This window comes from Pomacea canaliculata, linkage group LG2 (assembly GCF_003073045.1).
Source record: "Pomacea canaliculata isolate SZHN2017 linkage group LG2, ASM307304v1, whole genome shotgun sequence".
Taxonomy (NCBI): domain Eukaryota; kingdom Metazoa; phylum Mollusca; class Gastropoda; order Architaenioglossa; family Ampullariidae; genus Pomacea; species Pomacea canaliculata.
In genome coordinates, this window is record NC_037591.1 from 2,570,334 (window position 1) to 2,591,075 (window position 20,742).

Consider the following 20,742-nt stretch of genomic DNA (forward strand, 5'->3'; position numbering starts at 1 on the left):
GTACAGCAGCCCCAGGTGCGCTGCTTGGACTGCGGACGCACACCGTCGTGTGAACAAGCCCTTAAAGGTTCAACGCCCGTCCTGCGAGGGTCGCACCTCTCCAGGTAACTGTTGCCGTCTGTCTTGATGGATGTAACGGACGGGGGGTAAGGGGAGTGTTCAGCCCACGCGCATGTCCTGACAGCTACTCGCAACTGTTACACTGGTCAGTGTGTGACGTTGGTCCCCTGCGTTCAATCCTGTTGTTGTTTGTTTTAATTACACGCCGACAGGAATTAGTGGGGGGTAAGTAAGTGACACTCAAGACCGCCACCCCCCCCCCCACGTTGGCGACGCTGGCCGATCAGCAGCAACATACATCTGCCGCAAGCCCCGCCCATCGGTAGCTCATTCCTCTCTGCCACGCCCACCTAGCCACGCCCCTCCTCTCGCCGCCACGGTAATGATACAGCCAGACGTACCACAAGCGCAGAAAATGCCGCCCGAAAAACGCCTTTGAATTTTCTCTTTTCTTACAAAAGAAACAAGTAGGTGGAAAAATAAATCTGTGTCTGTTTTGAACCATCTAGAATCTCGACATACGACCCACCAGGGGCTGCCTAATGGCGGGCCCTCAAATGTAAGTGTCTGTTGGGTGAATGGGTGTTAGGGGGGGAGGAGGATGTGAGGGGAACATAGGAGGAGGAGGAGGTTGGAAGGGGAGGTAGAAATGGCGTCTGAAAGAAAGCTGGCGAGAAGCCCATGTGGAAACAAGAGGGGGAGTTGCGGGAGGCCGGAGGGGCAGGGTCTGTCCCGCCAGTCACAACTTCAATTCACTGGCGCTGGGTGAAGCAGTTTGTCAGATCCCATACCTACAAGGGACGGTGAAAGTGAGAGGAGGCGAGCGGTGTGAGCCTTGCTTTCTATCGACAGTTAGCAGCTTATTACATTGTCTGCGTGCCTCAGCCCTCGCCTGCAGCTGTGCTCCAGTGGAGCCGTCTGGCCACTTCTCCGATGCTTCCCCGCTCCTAGTGCCAGCCCCCTCCGACAACCGCCACTTTAACGCTTTGACAGAATATCTCAGGAAATTAATTAAATATTGTTTCCATTACCGATGCTTCCAACTTCCATATCGTCAACGTTGTCGTCGTCGTCGTTTTCTCCAGAGGGTTGATGTGGATTAATTTGCCTCGCCAGGCCGAGCACCGAGTGTGTTGTTGCTGGATTACAAGCGGAGTGTGAAAGGTGATTTTTCTCCCCTACTGTGTTCAGTGATGCGCGTCCTCCTCCCCTTGCCCACGGGCCCATGGAGGAACGGGGCCTGTCCCCAGGGACGTTGTGCGGTACCCGCTACCCCGGGTAGCCATCAGTGAGACGCCCCGTCGCCCGGCCCACGGCCTCACAACACGTGCTAGGAAGACACAGCACGTGGCAGGCACAGCCGCACGGGGGAAGGGGGGAGGATGCGGGAGGAGCGGGTGCTGCAGGTGTTGCTGGTCCTGCTGCTGGCACTGCACCTCTCACGCAGGTCTGCCGAGGGCGTCCGCTGGCTGTGAGTTTTTCTCCGCTAACGTTTTGCGACTTTATGTTGATAATCTCATGCATGTTAAGACCAAAATCATTGCATTCATATTCATCTGTTATTTTATTTCAATTTGTGCGCAAATAGAAATGTGATTTTTCAATATGTTTGCAACTAGGGATTTTTTAGTCATTATTTATGTAACACCCTGTCTTGGGGCCACCCGGGTGTCTAAACAGTAACTGCCGTCTAGAAACTTTCAAGTCATATATAGTGTCTGCATTTGCCTGTGAAGTTTGCTTCAATTATTTTCTTTACCCCCGAGTTACTTTTATCTGTCTGTCTGCCCGTCTGTCTGTCTGTTCATTTACATCTTTCACTCTAACGTGAAAGCGACATTTGTTTATTCTGTTCACATCTGTCAGGCGTGCAAGTCTAGTTCATCCTGTAAACAATAACATGTATTTAATGGTAAACTAGTTTCTTGTAAACACATTTATGGTAAACTAGTTTCTTAAAGTTTCTGACTGTAAAACACTTTCATCAGTTTGTGTTTGTTTAAGACTTAAAAATATCTGGTTAATCTCACCATTAATCCGCGATAGTTACCTCAGTGTAATAGTTGCTGATTTATTTTAAGGAACAGGATTGTGTGTATGTGTGTGTGTTTATTTGTGCGTGTGACGGTGTAACAGTTGTTCTCTCGTGTTGTGTACGTGTAGGTGGATATTTTTCCATGCTGTTCTTCTTCGATACAGCATGGCTAATGTGACATACAAGAGATGATTTCCGTTGAAGTTCGTTAAATTGCTGTCACATTACGACGATGGTACTAGAGAAGTCGATGAAAGTCGCTGGTCGTAGGTTCAAATCTCGCCGACACAGGATTTCTTACTAACTGCACTGTGTTCGAGTCCAAGCTGCTGACACCACCGAGAGCTGGAAAATATTGAGATTCCCTTGTCTGACATGACTTCAAAGTGTTCGACACAATTTCTTGTCTTTATTCTGTCGGCTGCGCATCACATTAATTTTAATTAACAGAGCGATTGAAAAAAATTTATATTGAAATTAAAGGAAAGCAGTTATGTTGAATTGTCTCTCTCCATTCACTCAATTACATTCGTAAACTCTTTCCCTCACACAGGCGGCCACTCAAATCCAAGTTTGTAAAAGATGCTGGGCTGTCCGACAATCACAGTGTCGGGTGGTGAATTGTGGAAGTAAAGAACTTCTTACTCCAATCCACCCATCCATCCACCCACCCTCCCCGGCTAACTTTGCATCTTGTGAACTGCCAGCATCTGTGGCTGCTCTGAACCCTCCCCTCCCCCTCCCCTGTGCCATAATAATTAGAAGAGAGGAGGTGAAGACAAGCACAAGACCTGCTTCGTGTTTCCACCTTTCCTAGAATATTAAACAAGTAGCACGGGGCGAGTAGGTGTGTATGTGTGTGTGTGTGTTTGTAAGTGTGTACGAGTGTGTGCTTGTTTACGGTATGTTTGTGCATGTGTCAGTATGCGTGTGTTAAAGTGGGAAGAAGTAGTTAACGATGAAAATATTCATAACTGAATGGAGTGAAAGAAATGTTCAAGGAATGTAGATGAGTGTACGATGAGTTTCTATGCAGAAACGAGAAAATTAGAGTTCATTCGCAATTTCAGCTCTTCCAACCGTCTGTGTTTGTATGTCTGTATGTTTGTATGTCTGTATGTCTGTATGTCTGTATAGACAGTGTCTACCTCTGCCGCTATAACAGTTTGTCTTACTGGAGGCAGTAAAAACTATTTTCTACACATCAGTATTGCTTTACACTTTGTATATGAACCTCTAGTAACATTATTGTTATCTTTACACTTTGTATTTGAACCTCTAGTAACATTATTGTCTTTACACTATTTCGCTTGTATGTAAAAAAAACACAAAAAAAACTACTTGTCTGTTGAGTGTTGTGTATCGGGTTTTTTAATTTTTAAACGTGAAGGTAAAAAGAATTATTTACTTATTATATACGCTTATTGAAGTTTATGTTATGGTATTTATATTATTGTTTAAATTATCCAATGTAAATTTATCTTTCTTCCTCTTCTTATTAACTTCTATTTTATTTGTCTAAATGACAACACAGCGGCATACAATGATGTTTAGATGTAATTTATTGTCATATTACATAACAAATGTTGACATATGTTTATTAAATGTAAAAATCACCAACGTGGCACGAGGATATTTCACATATTCAAGGAAGAGAAGAGATGTGTTGAGGTTTTTTCTTCATCGTCCTCTTTGTCCTCTTTATTCTACTAAGGGAGGGGGTGTGTTTATTTTCTTCTGCGCAATCTTATCGATGATCATTTTTATTTAATCCTTTATTCATTTGTCTCCTTTATTAAATTGTTTAGGCTACTACACGTGGTGTAGATATTTTAGGGCCATATTAGTGAGATAATAATTATAATATTAATACTGATAGAGAGTGCGTGTAATGTAAACATGTCTCCTACTCCACCTACCTCTCCAGACGGTGGAGATGATTTGCCTCTAACTACTACCATCAGTATCATTACTATTATTGCTGCTGCTTCTGCTCTTGGTGTCGTTGAAGCTAAACATACATTTGGAGAGGTAGTTCCCATTAGAACAGTAATAATCATTTTATGACCGCTCCTTCGCTGCTGAAACGAATTACATGGAACCGTCTGGAATTACATGGAACCATCTGGAAGAATTATTTTATAGTATAGTATCGCTGCATTGTACTACAATCGGATGATTTGTCTTTTTGTTTATCGGTCGTCTGGTTGTTCTTCAACCTCTCACTCGCCCTACTTCTCATGGCGTAAATGTAAACCTATAGGTAGTGAGGTCAGTGAGTATTACCTGAGGTCACCAATATCGTCAGAACGCAGCCTCGATGGCGAGTGTCATAAATTAAGACAATGTGCGCGAGCGTGTGTGTGTGTGAGTGTGTGTGTGTGTGCTCATTCTATGTTGGGGACACTGTTCACTGTCAAAGGATGTCGTAGTCGTGCTGTCATCATGTCTAGGGTCCACCAACCGAACTAAAATAGTTTCAAGTTCAGAAAGAACTACAGAGCTTGTTTACGTTGATTGTTTAATGCGACATCTCAAAACAATCATACACATCGGGAATAGAGTTGAAGCTGGCGACAGGAGGGTGAGTGAGTGAGAGACTGAGTGAGTGAGAGACTGAGTGAATGAGTGAGTGACTGAGTGAGTGAGTCTGCAGAACGTCTCCAGCACAGGGAAGCTGTGTCGATAGAAAAGTGAGTTTATTGTTTTATCTGTGTTGGAAACTCACTGTCTTACCATCCATTCATGTTCTGCTGGTTCATTTTAACTTTTTGTTTACTTCCAGTCCGTTGTGTGATTTCTTGCTGGCTGCCTGGTCACCGCCTTCTCTGGTCCATTCCTGGCCTTGAAGGCCATTCCCAAGTCTTGCTGACCATAGCAACAATGTTTATTTGTCTTCTTACCTCCTCACTTCCTTTGGTCCATGAATGCTTGTATATTTTTAATACTTCTTAGAGTGACAGTTAGGGTCAGCGGGAATTGTTACAAATAGTAATGTAGGATTAGATATAGACATACTATGTTCTTCCTAGTCTGTTTTTTATGTAATGTTCTAATGTTACCTATGGCAGACTCAACAATTTCATAGAAAGGATGAATGAAGATGTTTTTATCACTTGTGCCACGTATCAGACTGCAGCAGGTTTGGCCCTCGCTCATTCTCTTTCTCTGACCCCAGTGTTGGAATGTCCGGCCTCTGTCTCTCCGGACTGTGGAGACATCACATGCTATCAGGTGTGGACTTAAAATTTTTTTTAGAAACACTTACTGTAATCAGAAATACCGACTGTAATCATTCTACCCTGACTGGTTTTTTTTTTCGCTATCAATGTGTGTGTGCGTTACCTGTGCGTGTGAGTGTGTGTTATTAATTACATAATTACTATTACTTCTATGGCCTTGTCATTCAATGTGCTCATTGTCACACCTTCCTGTCTTGTCTCGTGTCATCTCGACCTGTGACATTTCTCGAGCAAGGACTAGAACATCTGCATAGAACAGAGCTCAACACTCAGTGAAGCGTGTGACAGTTGGTGAGAGCCCCGGGGGTAGTTTGTGTGGCAGGCCTCACGAAGACTTCTCTCAACTTGTTAAGCCCGCCGTCCACACGGTTTGTTCGTGAGGTCTCTGGTGGCAAGTCGACCATTGAGACCAACCAGTCGATTCGAGACAGACGATTTAAGACAGTTTCAAGACCCCACATGCGAACCAACCCCAGGTGTTGTCAACGAGTCTTAGCGGCCACATCGCCTTATTTACGACTCCACCTGACAGTAGGTGTCACAGATAAGCAACTTTATAGATGACCGTGGGCTTGTCAGCCTGTGGATCACGGAAATGCATTGAACCTTCATTTAGTGCTCCTTCGTGTTCACACCTGCTCACATGCACCTGAGACCGTTGTATTGTGATCGCTAAATGGACGCCGCCATCATCATCACCGGAAGTGATGACGGCGGTGGTGGTAGATGTGACTCAGTGACTTCAGTGTCCACACAGGGTAAGTGTCACACCCTCAGAACACATTCCCATCAACAGCATCTCTTGAATTTTTCCGCTCTTCGGTACCGGAGGCAGAGTGAGAAGACGGGAGGAGGGCAAGACTCGGCCTCGATGACATCTTTGCTACAGAAGAAGAAGAAGAAAAAAACCCAAACAGCCGAGCGACAACACTTGTCACCCTGGGCTGCCTCGTGAGACGCCGCGATAACCTGCGAGAACTTCCCCTCCCGTTCCCCAGCGTGACGAGAGACAACGACAAAACGGAAAATGACGAGCCCTCGCTGACACCAGCGGTAATTTACGGGAGACAAAAGCCCCGGCCGCTCCGCTCAGCGCTTGGGGAAGCAGGAGGAGCGAGTGAAAGATGACGACGGAGGGCTTGATTGAAGGGGAAGGGTACTGTTGGATGTTGGGGGAAGGGAAGCGGGGGGACTAAGGGGGGAGACTGGGGGAATCATCAGTGAGACTGCAGACGTGTCTGGGAGGCGAGCATAAAGAGCGATGCTGCTACAAGCGTGGCTATCGCAGTTAGCGAGTGGTTATAATGCGGCCATTTGTATGCCCCCTTGTGCCACTTATCAGGCGGCCGCATTGATATCATTCTTCCGTGCTGTCGGAGGCAAGGGCGCTGTATTCAGTTCCCTCCCCGCGCCAGCTTATCTCCCTTGAGAAGGCAGGCGGTTCGATTTATTAATGCTTCTTTAATCAGCTCGGCCACAGCCAGCGGCGACTTCAAAGAGAGCTTGGTGCTAGGTTGCTACCCGCCGTGCGATGCTGTCCGATGCCGAGCGGACCTCAACGTTTGTACCTGCTGGTGTCTACCCGTGTGACAGGTACCCACCCGTCCCTTTACCTCGGCGATGTTTACCTGTCAACCCGTGCGTACCTGTCACATACCTGTGGCCTGTTTATTTCTCGCAGTGTATCAAATCATCTGTTGTAAGTCTCACCCACACCACAGACTCGAGGGTACAAAAAGAGAGAGAACTTGGCACAACACGAAAAACTCGTGAGTTCATGAGCTGTGAGGCTAGCAACAGGAAAGGGGCGTGTGAGGGGTGGATTGTGGATACCCTGCTAAATGCTAAATGTGTGATGCCAGCACCCACTGCCACCTGGGTGTCATAAATAAACTTATTTTAAGGCTAACCCGTGCATTATTTTTTTTGTTCCAAATGACTCCTCAAATCCAAAACTACTTCGTTTTCAAGGTACAAATGTTTCACTTCTGTTCCTTGAAATTTTGACCTCAATTTTTTTGAAGGGGTCATGACCTCGGTTCCAGAGACGCTACAAAAGTCAGTTCGTTGCTATGGCAATACCTCATTCACGTGTTCTCAAACCTTGCCGCGACATTCAGTGATGTCAAAGGTTATTATCTAGTTGAATCCCGGGTGAAGGGGTCCTGTCGGCGACTTTGAACATAATTTTGTATTTTTCTGTAATTAATCTTTCTGCTTTGCACTCACAATCAACAAATCAACAATCAAACTAAACAATCTTGTGTCGCTGTTCTTTTGGAAACTTCCAGACACATTCTGATCACAAATATGTTGGATAGTTGTGAGGTTGCACATGATGGTGAAAGGTTTTAAGTCAGAAAACTTTGTGAGCCGATGTTTTCAGAGAATGAAGAAGGTGAGTGTGGTGTATGGTTGTTTGTCAGGAACTGATCAGAAAGCTTGTTATCGCCAACCACACGACATGTAAACGGTTGAATGCCGTGCAGAGGAAGGGAGGGGGAGTTGCTCCCAAACATAATTACATCTAAAAATAACTCAATTAAGGAGCAGGGAATCCTCCTGCTTCTGTTGTAAAAGATGTAACCGACAAAACGTAAGAACGTTAGTGTGCGAGCAGACGAGTCCTGAAAATACGAGGTTTACAAAGGAAAGGAATAAATGTAATAAAGAAAGAGAAATGAAGACAGACTAGTGGAAAAAGGAATAAATGTTCGTTTGCTTTTTTTTTGTTAAAAAAAAGCTTCCAGATTCAGAAGTCCACGAGTACCTATTGGCTGTGCTATTGAAATTCTTTGACTTTTCTCCCCCGCAGCTGTTATCGGACGTTGAACATTTAATTATTTTATCCATGGAATTTGTGAACTTATATCATGGACACACACGGTAACCACTTGCCGTGTGGTGTCCTACCTGCTGTGTGCACGGGAGGGAGAGATGCCTGGCTGTAACTTTGAGGACAGACTGGTGTCAGGATTGGTGTCTGTGCAACTTTGGTCCCTCATCATCTCACAGAAACAGTCTTGGATGTGAGAAAGATTGTGTTTGTGTGTTTGTGTGCGTGCGTGCGACAGTGAGTGTTGCTGAGTCTCACTCTTCCCCCTTCTCTCTCTCGTGTTCTCATGGGAGGAGAGGGAATCTCGCCCGACACACGGAGCCGCCAGTTCCTGTGATCCTGTGTAATGGAGCGTGACCTTTGACATGTGCCCTGCTTTCGGCAATCAAGATATGGACGGTTGATGATTACACTTTCTTTCGTAAAATACAAAAACTACATTACTCTAGAGCCTGCCTCACCCTCACTACACAGGTTCCTTGAGGATGAGGCCTTTATATTCTCAATACTCATAGCGACAGGTCCCGCCAGTCACATGTACCCGTTAGTTTTTTTTTTTTAACGGTGTACCTAACGACCTTAATTTTGTAATTTTATTCACAATTAATAAAATATCCTTCTTTTCTACACAAGCCTAAAAATCATCATGTACAGAAATGTCAGGACCCCGAGTACAGGGATGCACGTGGGTACGCTTTAGCAACCAAGAGGAACACTGGGAATATTTGTTTACTATTATTCTCCCTTGACCTTTCAATGTACAGACTCACCATCACAGCGACCTTGAGGTTTCTGCCTGTGTTAGTAGGGACTTTGTACACTTGTACACTGAAAGGTCAAGGGAGAAGGGGTCATCCTCTCTCATTCTGGAGGATTCATCTGGTGCACAGACCAGGATATTCGTCTCCTACAGACTACACCAGTGTCAGAGACAATCTTTTGGTAAGAACACAAAGATATTCACGACCTGCCTACAGAGAAAGGGAAAATGGAGAAGCGAGTTTATCTTATTCAACAAAGTCACAATCAACTGGACCGACTTAACACAACACTCGTCAAATCAGTGCATCTCCTAAAGTCAATTATCTTACATACTATTGACTACCGAAGAAAAACCATCTTCTTGTACTGCAAAGTGAGGAGATCCGGTGAATAGGTCCATCAATTCGAATCCTATTGGCATTCTGCCTGTCTTGTAAAATGAAGCAACCCCATTACAAACATCCGAATCAGCTCCTACCCCCCTGCCCTGGCATTTTTCCCCAGAACTTATTGGATGGGGTTCAATGTATCAGGTAGCGGGAATCTCCTGACCTTTGTCACTTTCTAAAGATGACTTTTTTTCCATCCGATGTCTAAATAAAGACAGTTTTCGCCCGGGAACCCATTCTCTCGACATTCCCTTTGGAAACGTGAGGCCGAGTGTTCAGAGCTCTGGCGCTCCACCCTAAAGTGCGTTGGTTCGATACCCAAGTGGTGGCAAGCGAACTTCCCGCCCCCTTATCTGTCTGGAATGGTCACCTGACTTCATAGAGTTAAGGAAGGTAAAGGGGCGAGGAGGAGATGGACACTGCCCTTACAAAGAGCTGGCATGACACCATGGAATCGCAACCAAATGATGAGAGATTCCATTTTTAGTCCGCATTGAAGAACTTCAGAATCACTTTCAGAGACGGTTTTCTCCCATCAATGGTAAATGGAATTTTTTTCTGGGAAATATACGATATTTCATCAACTTTCTTTCGGCGCTCCTGAAGATCAGGCCACATATTTTATTCACATTTTCCTTTGTCATTGGTGAAATGGGCCATCAAATGATTGATTCATTCGTTACCTCAGAATAGTTCGTTGGAAAACGTACCAACCACGTCTTCAGCCTCCTGTTGTGATGGAATATTGGTGATAATAACAGAAAAAGCGTCTTTCAACATCTGAGGTCTGAAGTACACCAGACACTCAACCACAAGTCTAAGACCATGAAGACCGCACAGATTCCTATTCACACGAGGTCAGTGATGCAGGCCAACACTGTTTCCATATAAAACTATTTTGTCTACCTTCTGGGATTTACGGTGCAGCGAGGATGCAATAAAAGTAGTAGAGAAAAGAAAAAGAAGGAAAGAGAAAAGAAAACACACACAGGCTGCGGTAACTTGTAATATCCATTTTGGAGATAAGCCGGAACAAGTATATTGAACTCTATTTCACCAGTGGGAGCCGATCGTTCACCACGAGGCAGTGAGGAGAAGATTGATCTCACTTTTATTGTTTTCGATAAATTTCCGTAGACAGAAGTTTGCCGTGTGAACGCGTCGGTGAGCACGAGGCCCATCTTGCAGGATGACTGGCCAGCAAATGACAATACTTCACAGCATCCCTCGGCTTGCTGCATCTCCTCCTCCACCCTCTCTCCCCCTTCTCCCCCTACCCCACCCTCACACTGCGCCACCTACAGGACGCGCGGCCATTACTGTGTCTGCGGACACCCGGATGTGAGGGCCGGGCTGGAGAAGTAGTCATGTGCGACTGACAGGATTCGATCGGCAGTTGAGCAGCCTGCGAGTTACTGGAACTGGAACTGGAACTGGCCACAGACCAAGGATGGCAGGAGGTTGAACTGCCACACTCTCCTCTCCTACCTTCTCCTACCCTACACTCTCCTATTCTACCTCTACCACAGTCCCCTCCGATTGTTGCTGTGATTGTTGCTGTGATTGTTGATAACACTGTGTCTATTCTGCCAACTCATCGCAGATATGCTTACTGAAGGCATGAGTATGTTTGCCATGCTTGAGAGAGTATTTTCATGTTGTGTCCGTGTGTGTTTGACTGTGTGTTTGCGTATGTGTGTGTTTGTGTGTGGTGTGTGTGTGTGTGTGTGTTTGCATGTGTGTGTGATTGATGACAAGCGGGGGCAGGAGGCTAAGCCTGGAGGGAGTGGCTAGGCGGCCCAGGCAGGGAAGAGCCAGGTAGTTGTTCGTCCAGTTTGTAGCTCTCACCGTCTGTCAGGCCCCAACAGAGCCTCCCAGTGATTCCATGTCACTTGAAAGCTTCCGCGCACTTTTTTCTTCGCCGGCACCGCGACTGAGCGAGTCTCCACTTACACAACAGGAAACAGGGCGCAGTGCGTGGGCGGCGTCTTCCTCCCTCTATTCCCTCCTTCCACGATCATAAAACTGAATAAAACCTCACAATTTGGTGCAATTTTTGTGATAATCGAAATTTTATAGTTCTTGGCTAATCTTGGGGTTTCTGTCCCTCTCTCTCTCCGAACGTTGGTTTCCACTTCACTTCTCAAGACGACAATAGAGGAAAGAAAGATCTGCTATTCACATCGCATAATATTCGACATTTTAATGATAATAAAGGTTAGATGTTCAATGCACACAGGTCCAACCTCTGTCCAGCTAAGGGTCTTAGCATTGCTATACAATTCGCCTCGTTTCCATCCAGAAGCTTGTGATGAGATGAGTGCATGCTCAATGAGATGATTGAAGGCGGACTGCACAGCCACAGGTTGACAGTGAATTCCTTGTCAAGATGCTGATGGCTGAAACTTGTTAGACTGAATACTGACAGGCTGCCCCCATGTGTATACATTCCTTCTTGATTTTGATAAAAGGAGGAAACAAACGAGGTCTCAAACAATTATTAGTTTTAGTCGAGCTTTGCATTGATGTACACGTGAAAAGTGATGATGTGGGTGTGTGGTAGAAATGGAATTTTTATTTTCAGATTGTAAACATAATTGTTTATTAGTGACTAAAGGTTTTTGATATCTTCATTGAATTGACTACTTTTTCTGTGGTCAACGATAACCTACAACTGTTGTATATTATTATCAATACAAATCTGACCCTTGAGTAAAGTGAGTCATCCAGGCCAGACTCAGTTTTTGTTTGTTGTGGAACCTCACAAACATGTCGGGGTAAACAAAATCCACACAATGCTGAATATTTTTTCTTTCAATAAATATTGGGTTTTATTTTGCTTTTGTTGCTGCAGGCAGGGTTAGTTCTCAGATTTATCTAACTAGGTATTCCTAGTATTACTTCTTACTTCCGGTATTACTAACCTACTTTTATATCAATGTAACATTGTTTACTTATTGTTGTTTATGTTAACATCTCTTTGCTGGGGCTATTGTCATTGAATACATGAAATCACTGTACCCAGTCATGAAAAGTTCGTGGCTGGAGCTCTCGGCAGTTGATGTAGGACACTCTTATGATGGTTTTATATTTTCCTCAGGTGTCTATTATCACAACAAAACGATGTCCCCTGTCTTCCGTCCTCAAAAAAAAAAACAAACAAACAACTTCATGTATACATCCAATATAACCTCACACACATTGACATTATTATTATTATCTCAGTTGTCAACATCGAGACATGTTAGTCCTACAAGCCTTTTGTAACTGTTGTGTAACATAAATTCATTTGCTTTTCTGTTTATTGTTTACATCCTGCAATTCTGGGATGTTTACAGTCTCTGCTTTGCTGCTGTTTTGTTGCTTGTTCTAATCACTTGTCTAAATCATAAATGTTGATTATTTCGCCCTGATGTGAAGTAAACTACCTCCCTCATAAATAAGTCCGTCTGCCTTATGTCAATTTAAAAAATAGTTTTATTTTCTCATCAGTAACAAAGATAAAAAGAAATGCTTCTAATACTTCAAGTCTCGTGGCAGTTCCTTACCAAAACCGAATCCTCTCGAAAGATGTGCAAGGAATGTTTTGTGAAAAGGAGTAAAGGAAAAAATACCGGAAGTAGAAATGTAAGGTCCTGTAGGAAGAAAGGGGGGTAACTCCATGGCGCGTGCCGGAGAGCGTGCGTGGTTTTTACATCATTCATCATGCTTTCTCCGCAGCCGGCTCGCGGTCACGTGTCATCACGTGCTCGCCTCACTTCTCCAACTGTCTTGACTGCAGGCATTCAACTCTGACCCCTGTGACGGCCCGCGGCTGCCTCCCTCCATCCTACACTTCTCTCTCTCTATCCCGTGCTGCAGCTTCTGCGCGCGCTGCTGTGTGCAAACGTCACTCCGGTAATTGGAGCTTTCACGAGCGTTCAAAATACCTTTCTGTGAATGTAGCAACATGTATCACTGGGCCTGAAAACTATCCCAAGTCATGATCACCTCATAGCTCGTCTCCCGGTTCCTTTATATTCAAGGATCGTGTGCGTGCGTATGTCTGTGTGTGCGCGCGAATAGGATGGTGTGGCAAGTGTTGAGACTCGGAGGGTCTTCTCAGATACATTACAGGAGGGGGTTCTGTGAGCGAGTTTCCAATGATACAGAGCCACATCCTTTTCTTCCATTGACTTTTACATTCAAAGGATGAACAATATTTTGCTTGTCCGCACGTTTGCTTGCACAACAAATCCAATCAGACGAACAGGAAGCTTCTGGAAAAGCAGGCGAACTCGAAACACTGTCAAACAAGCCGACAAACGGACAGACACAAAACTTAAGACCAAATTTGTTTACTGAACTTTACTGAATATTGCCTTCAATCTACCGTACAGTAAGGAAGATTTCTTACTTCGGGGTTAAAGGTCAGTGGTCGCATGCAGTGCCTTCCCACAAATCAGCCATTGGCGCCCAGGACGACTGTAATATCCTGTCTTCAGGTCTGTTCTACAAATACTCCACTTCAAATCTGACAGGAGAAGAAGGCGCACAACTGAGTTCCCTCAATGCCAGCGGCATATGCAATCACACAAACATCTAGCGCCATGCCACCTTCAAAGGAGCACACCTGGGCGGCGCATGTGAGTACACCTGCTCATCAGCGAGCGTGCGCCGCGTGTGAGCTCAACTCATTCATATCCAGCTGCTGATGTGGCTTTGTGTTGGTGCAGCTTCTCTCTCGCCGCATTCCTCCACCTTTGCTTCTTATCTCCTGGAGGATATTTTGCTCTAAGGTTTCCACACTGCAGACCTACTTTTATGATACATTGTATCACCGACACACCTACAGAGCTCTTCTGTTGGTACCGACGCTCATTAGTCGTTAAAATGAACGAGGAAAATCACATTAAAATATTAGAATAGACCAAAGTATAAGTAGGTATCGTATAAATAAAGCAGAATCTGTCTGTCTGTCTGTCTGTCTGTCTGTCTGTCTGTCTGTCTGTCTGTCTGTCTGTCTGTCTGTCTGTCCCATGCAATTCTACGCTAGTCCTACGCTCAAACTTTTCAATGTTTTTACAATAGACTACATAGCTAGTAAAATGTCTATCAGCGGGGATTGGGGTCCCTAGACTAGGTGGGATGCCACCCATAGGCTGTGCTGATGGATTGGGTACGTGGGTACGTGTGTGAGGGACGGGTACCGAGGTTACAGTCTGTGGCCAGGACAAGGGAGGAGGAACAAACTTCATTGTGGTTAACAAACTCCACAGTTAGCAAGGGTATCAGCATCACGGTGGGTTTACAGGACTCTTCAGAAAATTTTAACACCTGCATGACACGAGAAGATTTTTTGTGGAAAACAAAGCAGACGAGCTGAGTGTGTTGTTTACTTTGTTCCTCCCTCTGTCCCTCCCCCTGTACACGATACAGAGGCCAGCCAGCTGTTCTCGTGGCCGTCACGCAAGTCTTCGCTACACCAGCATGCACTGCGAGACATTCCGCATCCCAGCATCCTCCTCCTCCTCCCCCTTCCTCAGCTCTGTGACCACGCAGCGGTCAATTCCACCCCCTCCCACTAACCTCCACCTCCGAGTGATTAATTACTCCGTCCACAGCCTCCCACCTCGGGTTCGATAAGGCTGGACGAGGCGGAGATGTGTGGGGCAAGGTTGGACGCCGTTGAGACGGTTGAGATAAGGCTGATTTGTGGTCGCTGTTCTTGCTGTCGGTCTGCTGTGCACCACGACTACCTGCAGCAGTCGTCACGTGTCCCCTCCGTCCGGTGCGCGCGCAGCACTCAAGCACGTGACTTGAGGACAAGGACTGTAGGAAGCCGGAAGCTGCCCAAGGAACTGCGGAGAAGTCCCAACACGATAAATAAACATTCCGCTTATGCAATGTCCATGATACAAAAGGAAATGTAAGTGGCTCACCCATGTCTAGGTCAATGCGGAGTCCAACCTTCTCTTTCCTGTCATCATGTCATCAATGTAGACTTGTCAACATAGTACACAACTTCATCATCCATCCTCCACTTGTTAATCTTGTTCATTCTTGATACTGTTTCCCTCTCATTTGTTTATTTCTCCCAAAACAGAACAATATAAAAATAAACAACAAAGCTTTAAAAGTTTTGTGATAGCATAAAACACTTCTAATGAAATGCTATTGAAATTGTGACCAACGAAAACATGGATGATAACATCAAAGAAGAAAACACGATGAAAGCAGTCAATGAATTTTTCAAATGAAAGATTTTTATCGTTCTTCTGTCTCTCCTGAGTAATAAAGATAAGAGATTTTTTTTAAAGAAATAGGATCTTTCTATCTTCTTCTTTCACTCCTCGCTCTAAGACGTTTGCACTTTGTCTTGAATATTTTTTTCCATTTCTTGACATTGTTCTACATTGTTCTTTACTTCCTCCTGTCTTTCTCTCTCTTTCTCTCTCGAACGCAGACATTTTGAGACTCTTCCAGTTAAAGTCCTCAGAAGAAAAAAGCAGCATGTCATATTTGGCTGAGGACTGGGGGGAGAGGGGAGGAAAAAACGGACGATTTAGCAGTAATGGCCGCTGCACAGATCGAAAAGTCATTCGTCACACACACTGTGCAGTGAATCACAGACAACAAACGGCCAACCTGCTGCCGCGCTCAACTTTTTATTTCCTTCTCTCACCCTCTCCCTTTCCGCGGAGCCGCAGAATTGGTGCAGACTGATGAGAAAACCTCGCCTCGCCTCCCCTCCCTCCTCAAGCTCGGGTGTGAAACCTGTAACACAGTTTAGTCCGAGAAAATACTCACCAACCTTCTTCCTTTCTTCCACGCAGCTGACAGGACCTGACATCTTCTTTTTCCTCTTTCTTTTGAGATTTGTTGTTCCCGAACTATCCCTTCCCTCAGTTCCTGTCTTTTCAGTTTGCACTTGTGTGTATGTAGATGTAAGTAGATGTAAGTAGATGTACCCGTGTCTTCATAAAATATTTATTGTTTATTATGAAGTTAAAATTTGAGAAAACTCAACATTTCGTGTTTCTATACTGGATTCCGATATTAACTTTCCCTCCGCTTCATCTACAATTGTAATCATCCCTGTCGAAAAGTAATTTAATTCTTTGTTTTAAAGGTTTCTGGAAATTTGTTTTTTCCCAAGTTTCTCTGTTTTTTAACTTCATTCCGTAACCTTACTTTCACAGGAAATTTATTGAAAATGTTGTACACAAGTCACACAATAATGGAAAAAAAAAAAAACCGTAGTGGCTGAAAGTTCACACCTGTCTCTTGTGAAAATGTTTGTTCTGTTTTAATTGTGGAAACTAGCCTATTCTGCGATTCAGACGAGTAAGTGTTAAGATCGCATATAAAATAACAGGCAACAAGCGGTTTGATGGGTTACAGGTCACAGGTCACAGGTCACAAATACCTGACAACAAAATTTAAAGTTGGTGGCAGCTGTGGCTGAGTTAAAACCTTTTAATTGTAATTATATAAGTGTCCATTCTATAACAAGTACAATCAGAGGAATAATAATATCAGTCATCTCGCCGCAGCCTGCCACAAGCCTGAAATGTCAATGGAGGCTTAATGAGCAATAAAGCGAGTGTTGGAATGATGGGAAATGATTGCCGTGATGAATATGTTGGGTCAACACGGGTTATCGCTTCTTGATCTCACCCTCGGCATTTCTTCGGAAGGAAAGGTCAGGTGAGTGCAGCCAATTAACAAGTTGTTCAGCGCCAGTGGAGGAATGTTCGTGATTTATCGGAGGAGGCCACGTGACTTTCTCGCAAGATAGTGGAGCTTGAGTCCGACGGGGAGGATGAGGTGGGGAGGGAGAGGGAGGGAGAGGATACCGATGGTGGTTGAGGCGGTTGCTGTTTGGTATAGAAGAGGCCTTGTTGTTCTCATTGTTTACAAAAAAGAAGTTGTCACGTGACTGCTAATAAAGGTTTACACAGATAATGAAGAAAATAAAGCGATTTCTTATCTCAGCGAGGCCATAGAGAACGAAAGTCTGCGAAGCCACGTGTTTAGCTGTTGACAGCCATGTTAAATGACCATCAGCCAATCAGGAAGGTCAGCCAAAGCGAGACCATGACGTCAGACTAGTATGTGCATTTCACTTCCTTCCTCTCATTTTTGCGGGCTTCATTCGTTTCCTTCGCATTTTCGTCCTTTCTTTCATCCATTCTTCGTTATTTGGTATTTTTCTTGGCCCCCATGTTCACGTTCCCCCCCCTCTCTCTCTCTCCTGACACTAGAGAAATGATGGCTAAAGTAGAGAAATAATGGTTGTAGTGCTCGTGGTGTAGATATACACTGGCTGTCATGCCCGTGGTGTAGACCGACACAGGCGCCGCCATCAAAGAAAGGAGCACAATACTTTTCATGCGCCGTTGACAGACTGTGGCAGAGCGGAGTTCCTCCCGACACCTTAGAACACGTGGGAATTCCTGGCAGCGCTCCCCCCTGGATCCCCCTCTGCACTGGGTGGTGTGGCGAGTGCAGGCAGCGCGGAGGAGTGCAGGCGGAGCACACAGGCAGGCTGGTGTTTGATGTGACATGCAGGCGCGGAAGTAGCTGTTAGAGGTGACGTGCGCGTGAGATAAGACGTCACAGCTCCAGGAGACGGACTCGCGCGCGCGTTTGAACTGCGCCTCGGCAGCTCCGTCGGCTCATGTCGGAATTAATACCCCGCGACACAAAAATACACCCGCTAATGAACAATCATACAATCTAAATGACTGAACATGTACAACAGTCGGACATAATCACGCACAACACCGAGAACTGTTGGACTGGGTTACTACGATAGGAGAGCTGTCAGACAGGAGAGATGTCAGACATGATTACTACGACAGAAAAAAAGATAAAAGAACATTTTAAAACTGTTGAAGGGAAATGTGAAAACACAGTTAGAGCTGTTGGACAGGAGGCACGACACTGGTGAGAACTGTCGGAAAGGATGGAGTACAAGAGGCCGACGCACCTGTCGGAAACGATGTGTTGTTTCACACAACAAAGACTGTGTGCTATAGCCGCTAACTTCATATACTCTAGTGACATCATCGGTAGGTCTTCTGCTGTTGTCTGACAAAAGTATTGTGTACACATCCACAGCATGACGACGATGGCAACGATCATCATCCTCATCATCATCATCATCATGTCACAAAGGGAAAACCGCTTTCAGCTTATTTAAGCTCACACCGGCGTGGGGGCCCAGCCTGTCAGAAAGCAGCTCTCGTTGGAAGACTCATGTGCCTCACTTCCGGTCCGTTTTTGTTTCCACCAGTAAAGAGCTCTGGTCTATTCTCGGCATCACAGGACATGGACCATGCTGCTGCTCCCTTTAGAAGTGATCCGACTACCTCCCTGTCTACGAGACAAATGTGTGTTTGTGTGTGTGCGTATGTGTTTGTGTGTGTGTGATAGTGTTTGTGTGCGCACGCATGTGTGGGTGCAGATGCGAGAAGATGGGTTAGAGCCCAGTGAACAGTGTTCACTTCCCCGACCTGAGCCAACTGTCGGCCCACAAGCCGGGGCTGAAGACACGAGTGTGAGGCTGAGAGATTCTCTCCCCTGCCTGCTGAATGCCCGCCATGCCGACAGAGGGCGGGTCGATAAAGACTCTGTTCATCTCCAATTTTATGGACAAAGTCTTGGCGGCTGCGACAATTTATTTCGCCCAACTGTCAAAACGGAGATCCCACTGCCGCGCGGCGTGTGCACGCACTGCTGCTGCCTGCTGCATTGTGGCGGCTGTGTGCCAGACCCGGTGACCATCGCCACCCTGGGCAGGAAGTTGTTCGTTGTGTCAGTGCGCGTGCGCGTGAGCACCGATACTTCCGTCGACGTCTGGCTGCAGCTATAGGAGTGACTTCCCCTGCGGATGAGATTACGAAACCGGTTTACAGCTTTGTTGGCTCGTGGCACCAGCTCTGGATGAGAAATGTAAATCTGCTTCCCAGCTTTTTTACTTCTTCACTCAATCTGCAGCCGGGATTCTCTCGCGCCATCCGTGAACACAGTCCGCTCCTTTTTCAGCTCGTCATCCTCTGTCTCTGTCTCTCTGTGTGTCCGTGTGCTCATACTCTTTTCAAGAAGATTAAGGGATTGTAAGTAGTGAAACTGTTTGACGACTCTTACCTTTTCTTGACCTTACCTTGACCCTTGTGTTACTGCCAGCACAACTGTCGCCCTCACCATAATCTCAAACTCAAGGTCCAAAGGGGAGGACAGGGTTGTGAATAGCACAAGCAGTTAAAACATCGGAGAAAAAAAACCGAAGTGGGTCACGCTTGGAATCGAACTCTTCGTGTTGGGTTAGGAGAAAGGAAGAAGGATACAGGGATGGGAAATCACTCACCGGGTATCTTAGCGACAAAAAGGAAGAAAGACAGAAATCCTCCGGTCCTCAGTCTTAGTTACAAGTGCTTCACTGTTGGACCACTTCACCGCCAGCAGTCGAACTGTAGTCCGCTCACGTGTGTGTGTATATATATAGTGTGTATATATAGTGTGTACATATATATATATACACACACACATTAAGTGCGCTTTTAGTATTGCACTTTCAAGGCAAAAAGATGTGTGTTTAAACTGTGTGATAATTATTATGGCATTTATGAGTTATATTTATTGTGATTGTTTCCCCCGGGTTAAATTGTGCAGTCGTCCTCTTCCACCTTCAGTTGTATTGCCAGCTTCCATCTTTTGTTTCATTGAAGTCGGTGTAGCGACACAGTGAACCCCTGCTGTCCCTTCTGGTTTGATGGATGGATTGGCAGCTGATGTTCGGGGACATTGAACGGGAAATACAAAATGCCTTCAAAATGCACTTCATCTGTGTGTGTGAAATTTCAATGTGCTCAGTGCAACACACACCAGTAAACTGTCGCCTCCGACTTCGGCAAATACAAACGAGAGATGTTTACACATCAATCAGCAACACACACACACAGACACTGACACTGTACCACCTCCTCAATGAGAGAAAGAACCAACTCTACTGATGATTGCTTTATCTCTTGTGGTTGTCTTGAGTGTCTTTATGGTCACTGCTACGATGATGAATGATGATGATGATGATGATGATGATGATGATGATGATGAGGAGGAGGAGGAGGAGGAGGAGGAGGATGATGATGATGATGCTGTGGTGCGGCTTTCCTGACGAGCGCTGGCTCTCGTATCTCGAGGACATTTCAGAGATTGAGAGGAACCATCACCACGAGCTCTATGTTCGTGGTTATTAAATTCTTGTAAACACAATCTCAGTCTGTAAGTATCTCCTCGTGCCGCGTGTGCACATACTGTCATACCTGTCGTTGTCTACCTGAATCATACCTGTACAGGTAATACCTCAATCTCCCAGACCCTCACACCACTGCCAACTGCTGTGCGACAGTCATTCTACAGGGTTTAAACTTA

At 45.4% G+C, this 20,742-nt stretch overlaps 1 protein-coding gene across 1 annotated transcript in view; it reads left to right on the top strand.

The window, feature by feature from the left end:
- Positions 1-675: 675 nt before the first annotated feature.
- LOC112557635 (protein Wnt-4-like) overlaps positions 676-20,742 on the top strand; it is a 52,939-nt gene continuing 32,872 nt past the window's right edge. Inside the window, 1 exon segment of the mRNA XM_025227623.1 lies at positions 676-1,531. Within this exon segment, the coding sequence (XP_025083408.1) occupies positions 1,443-1,531 (89 nt within the window). The 5' untranslated portion in view covers positions 676-1,442.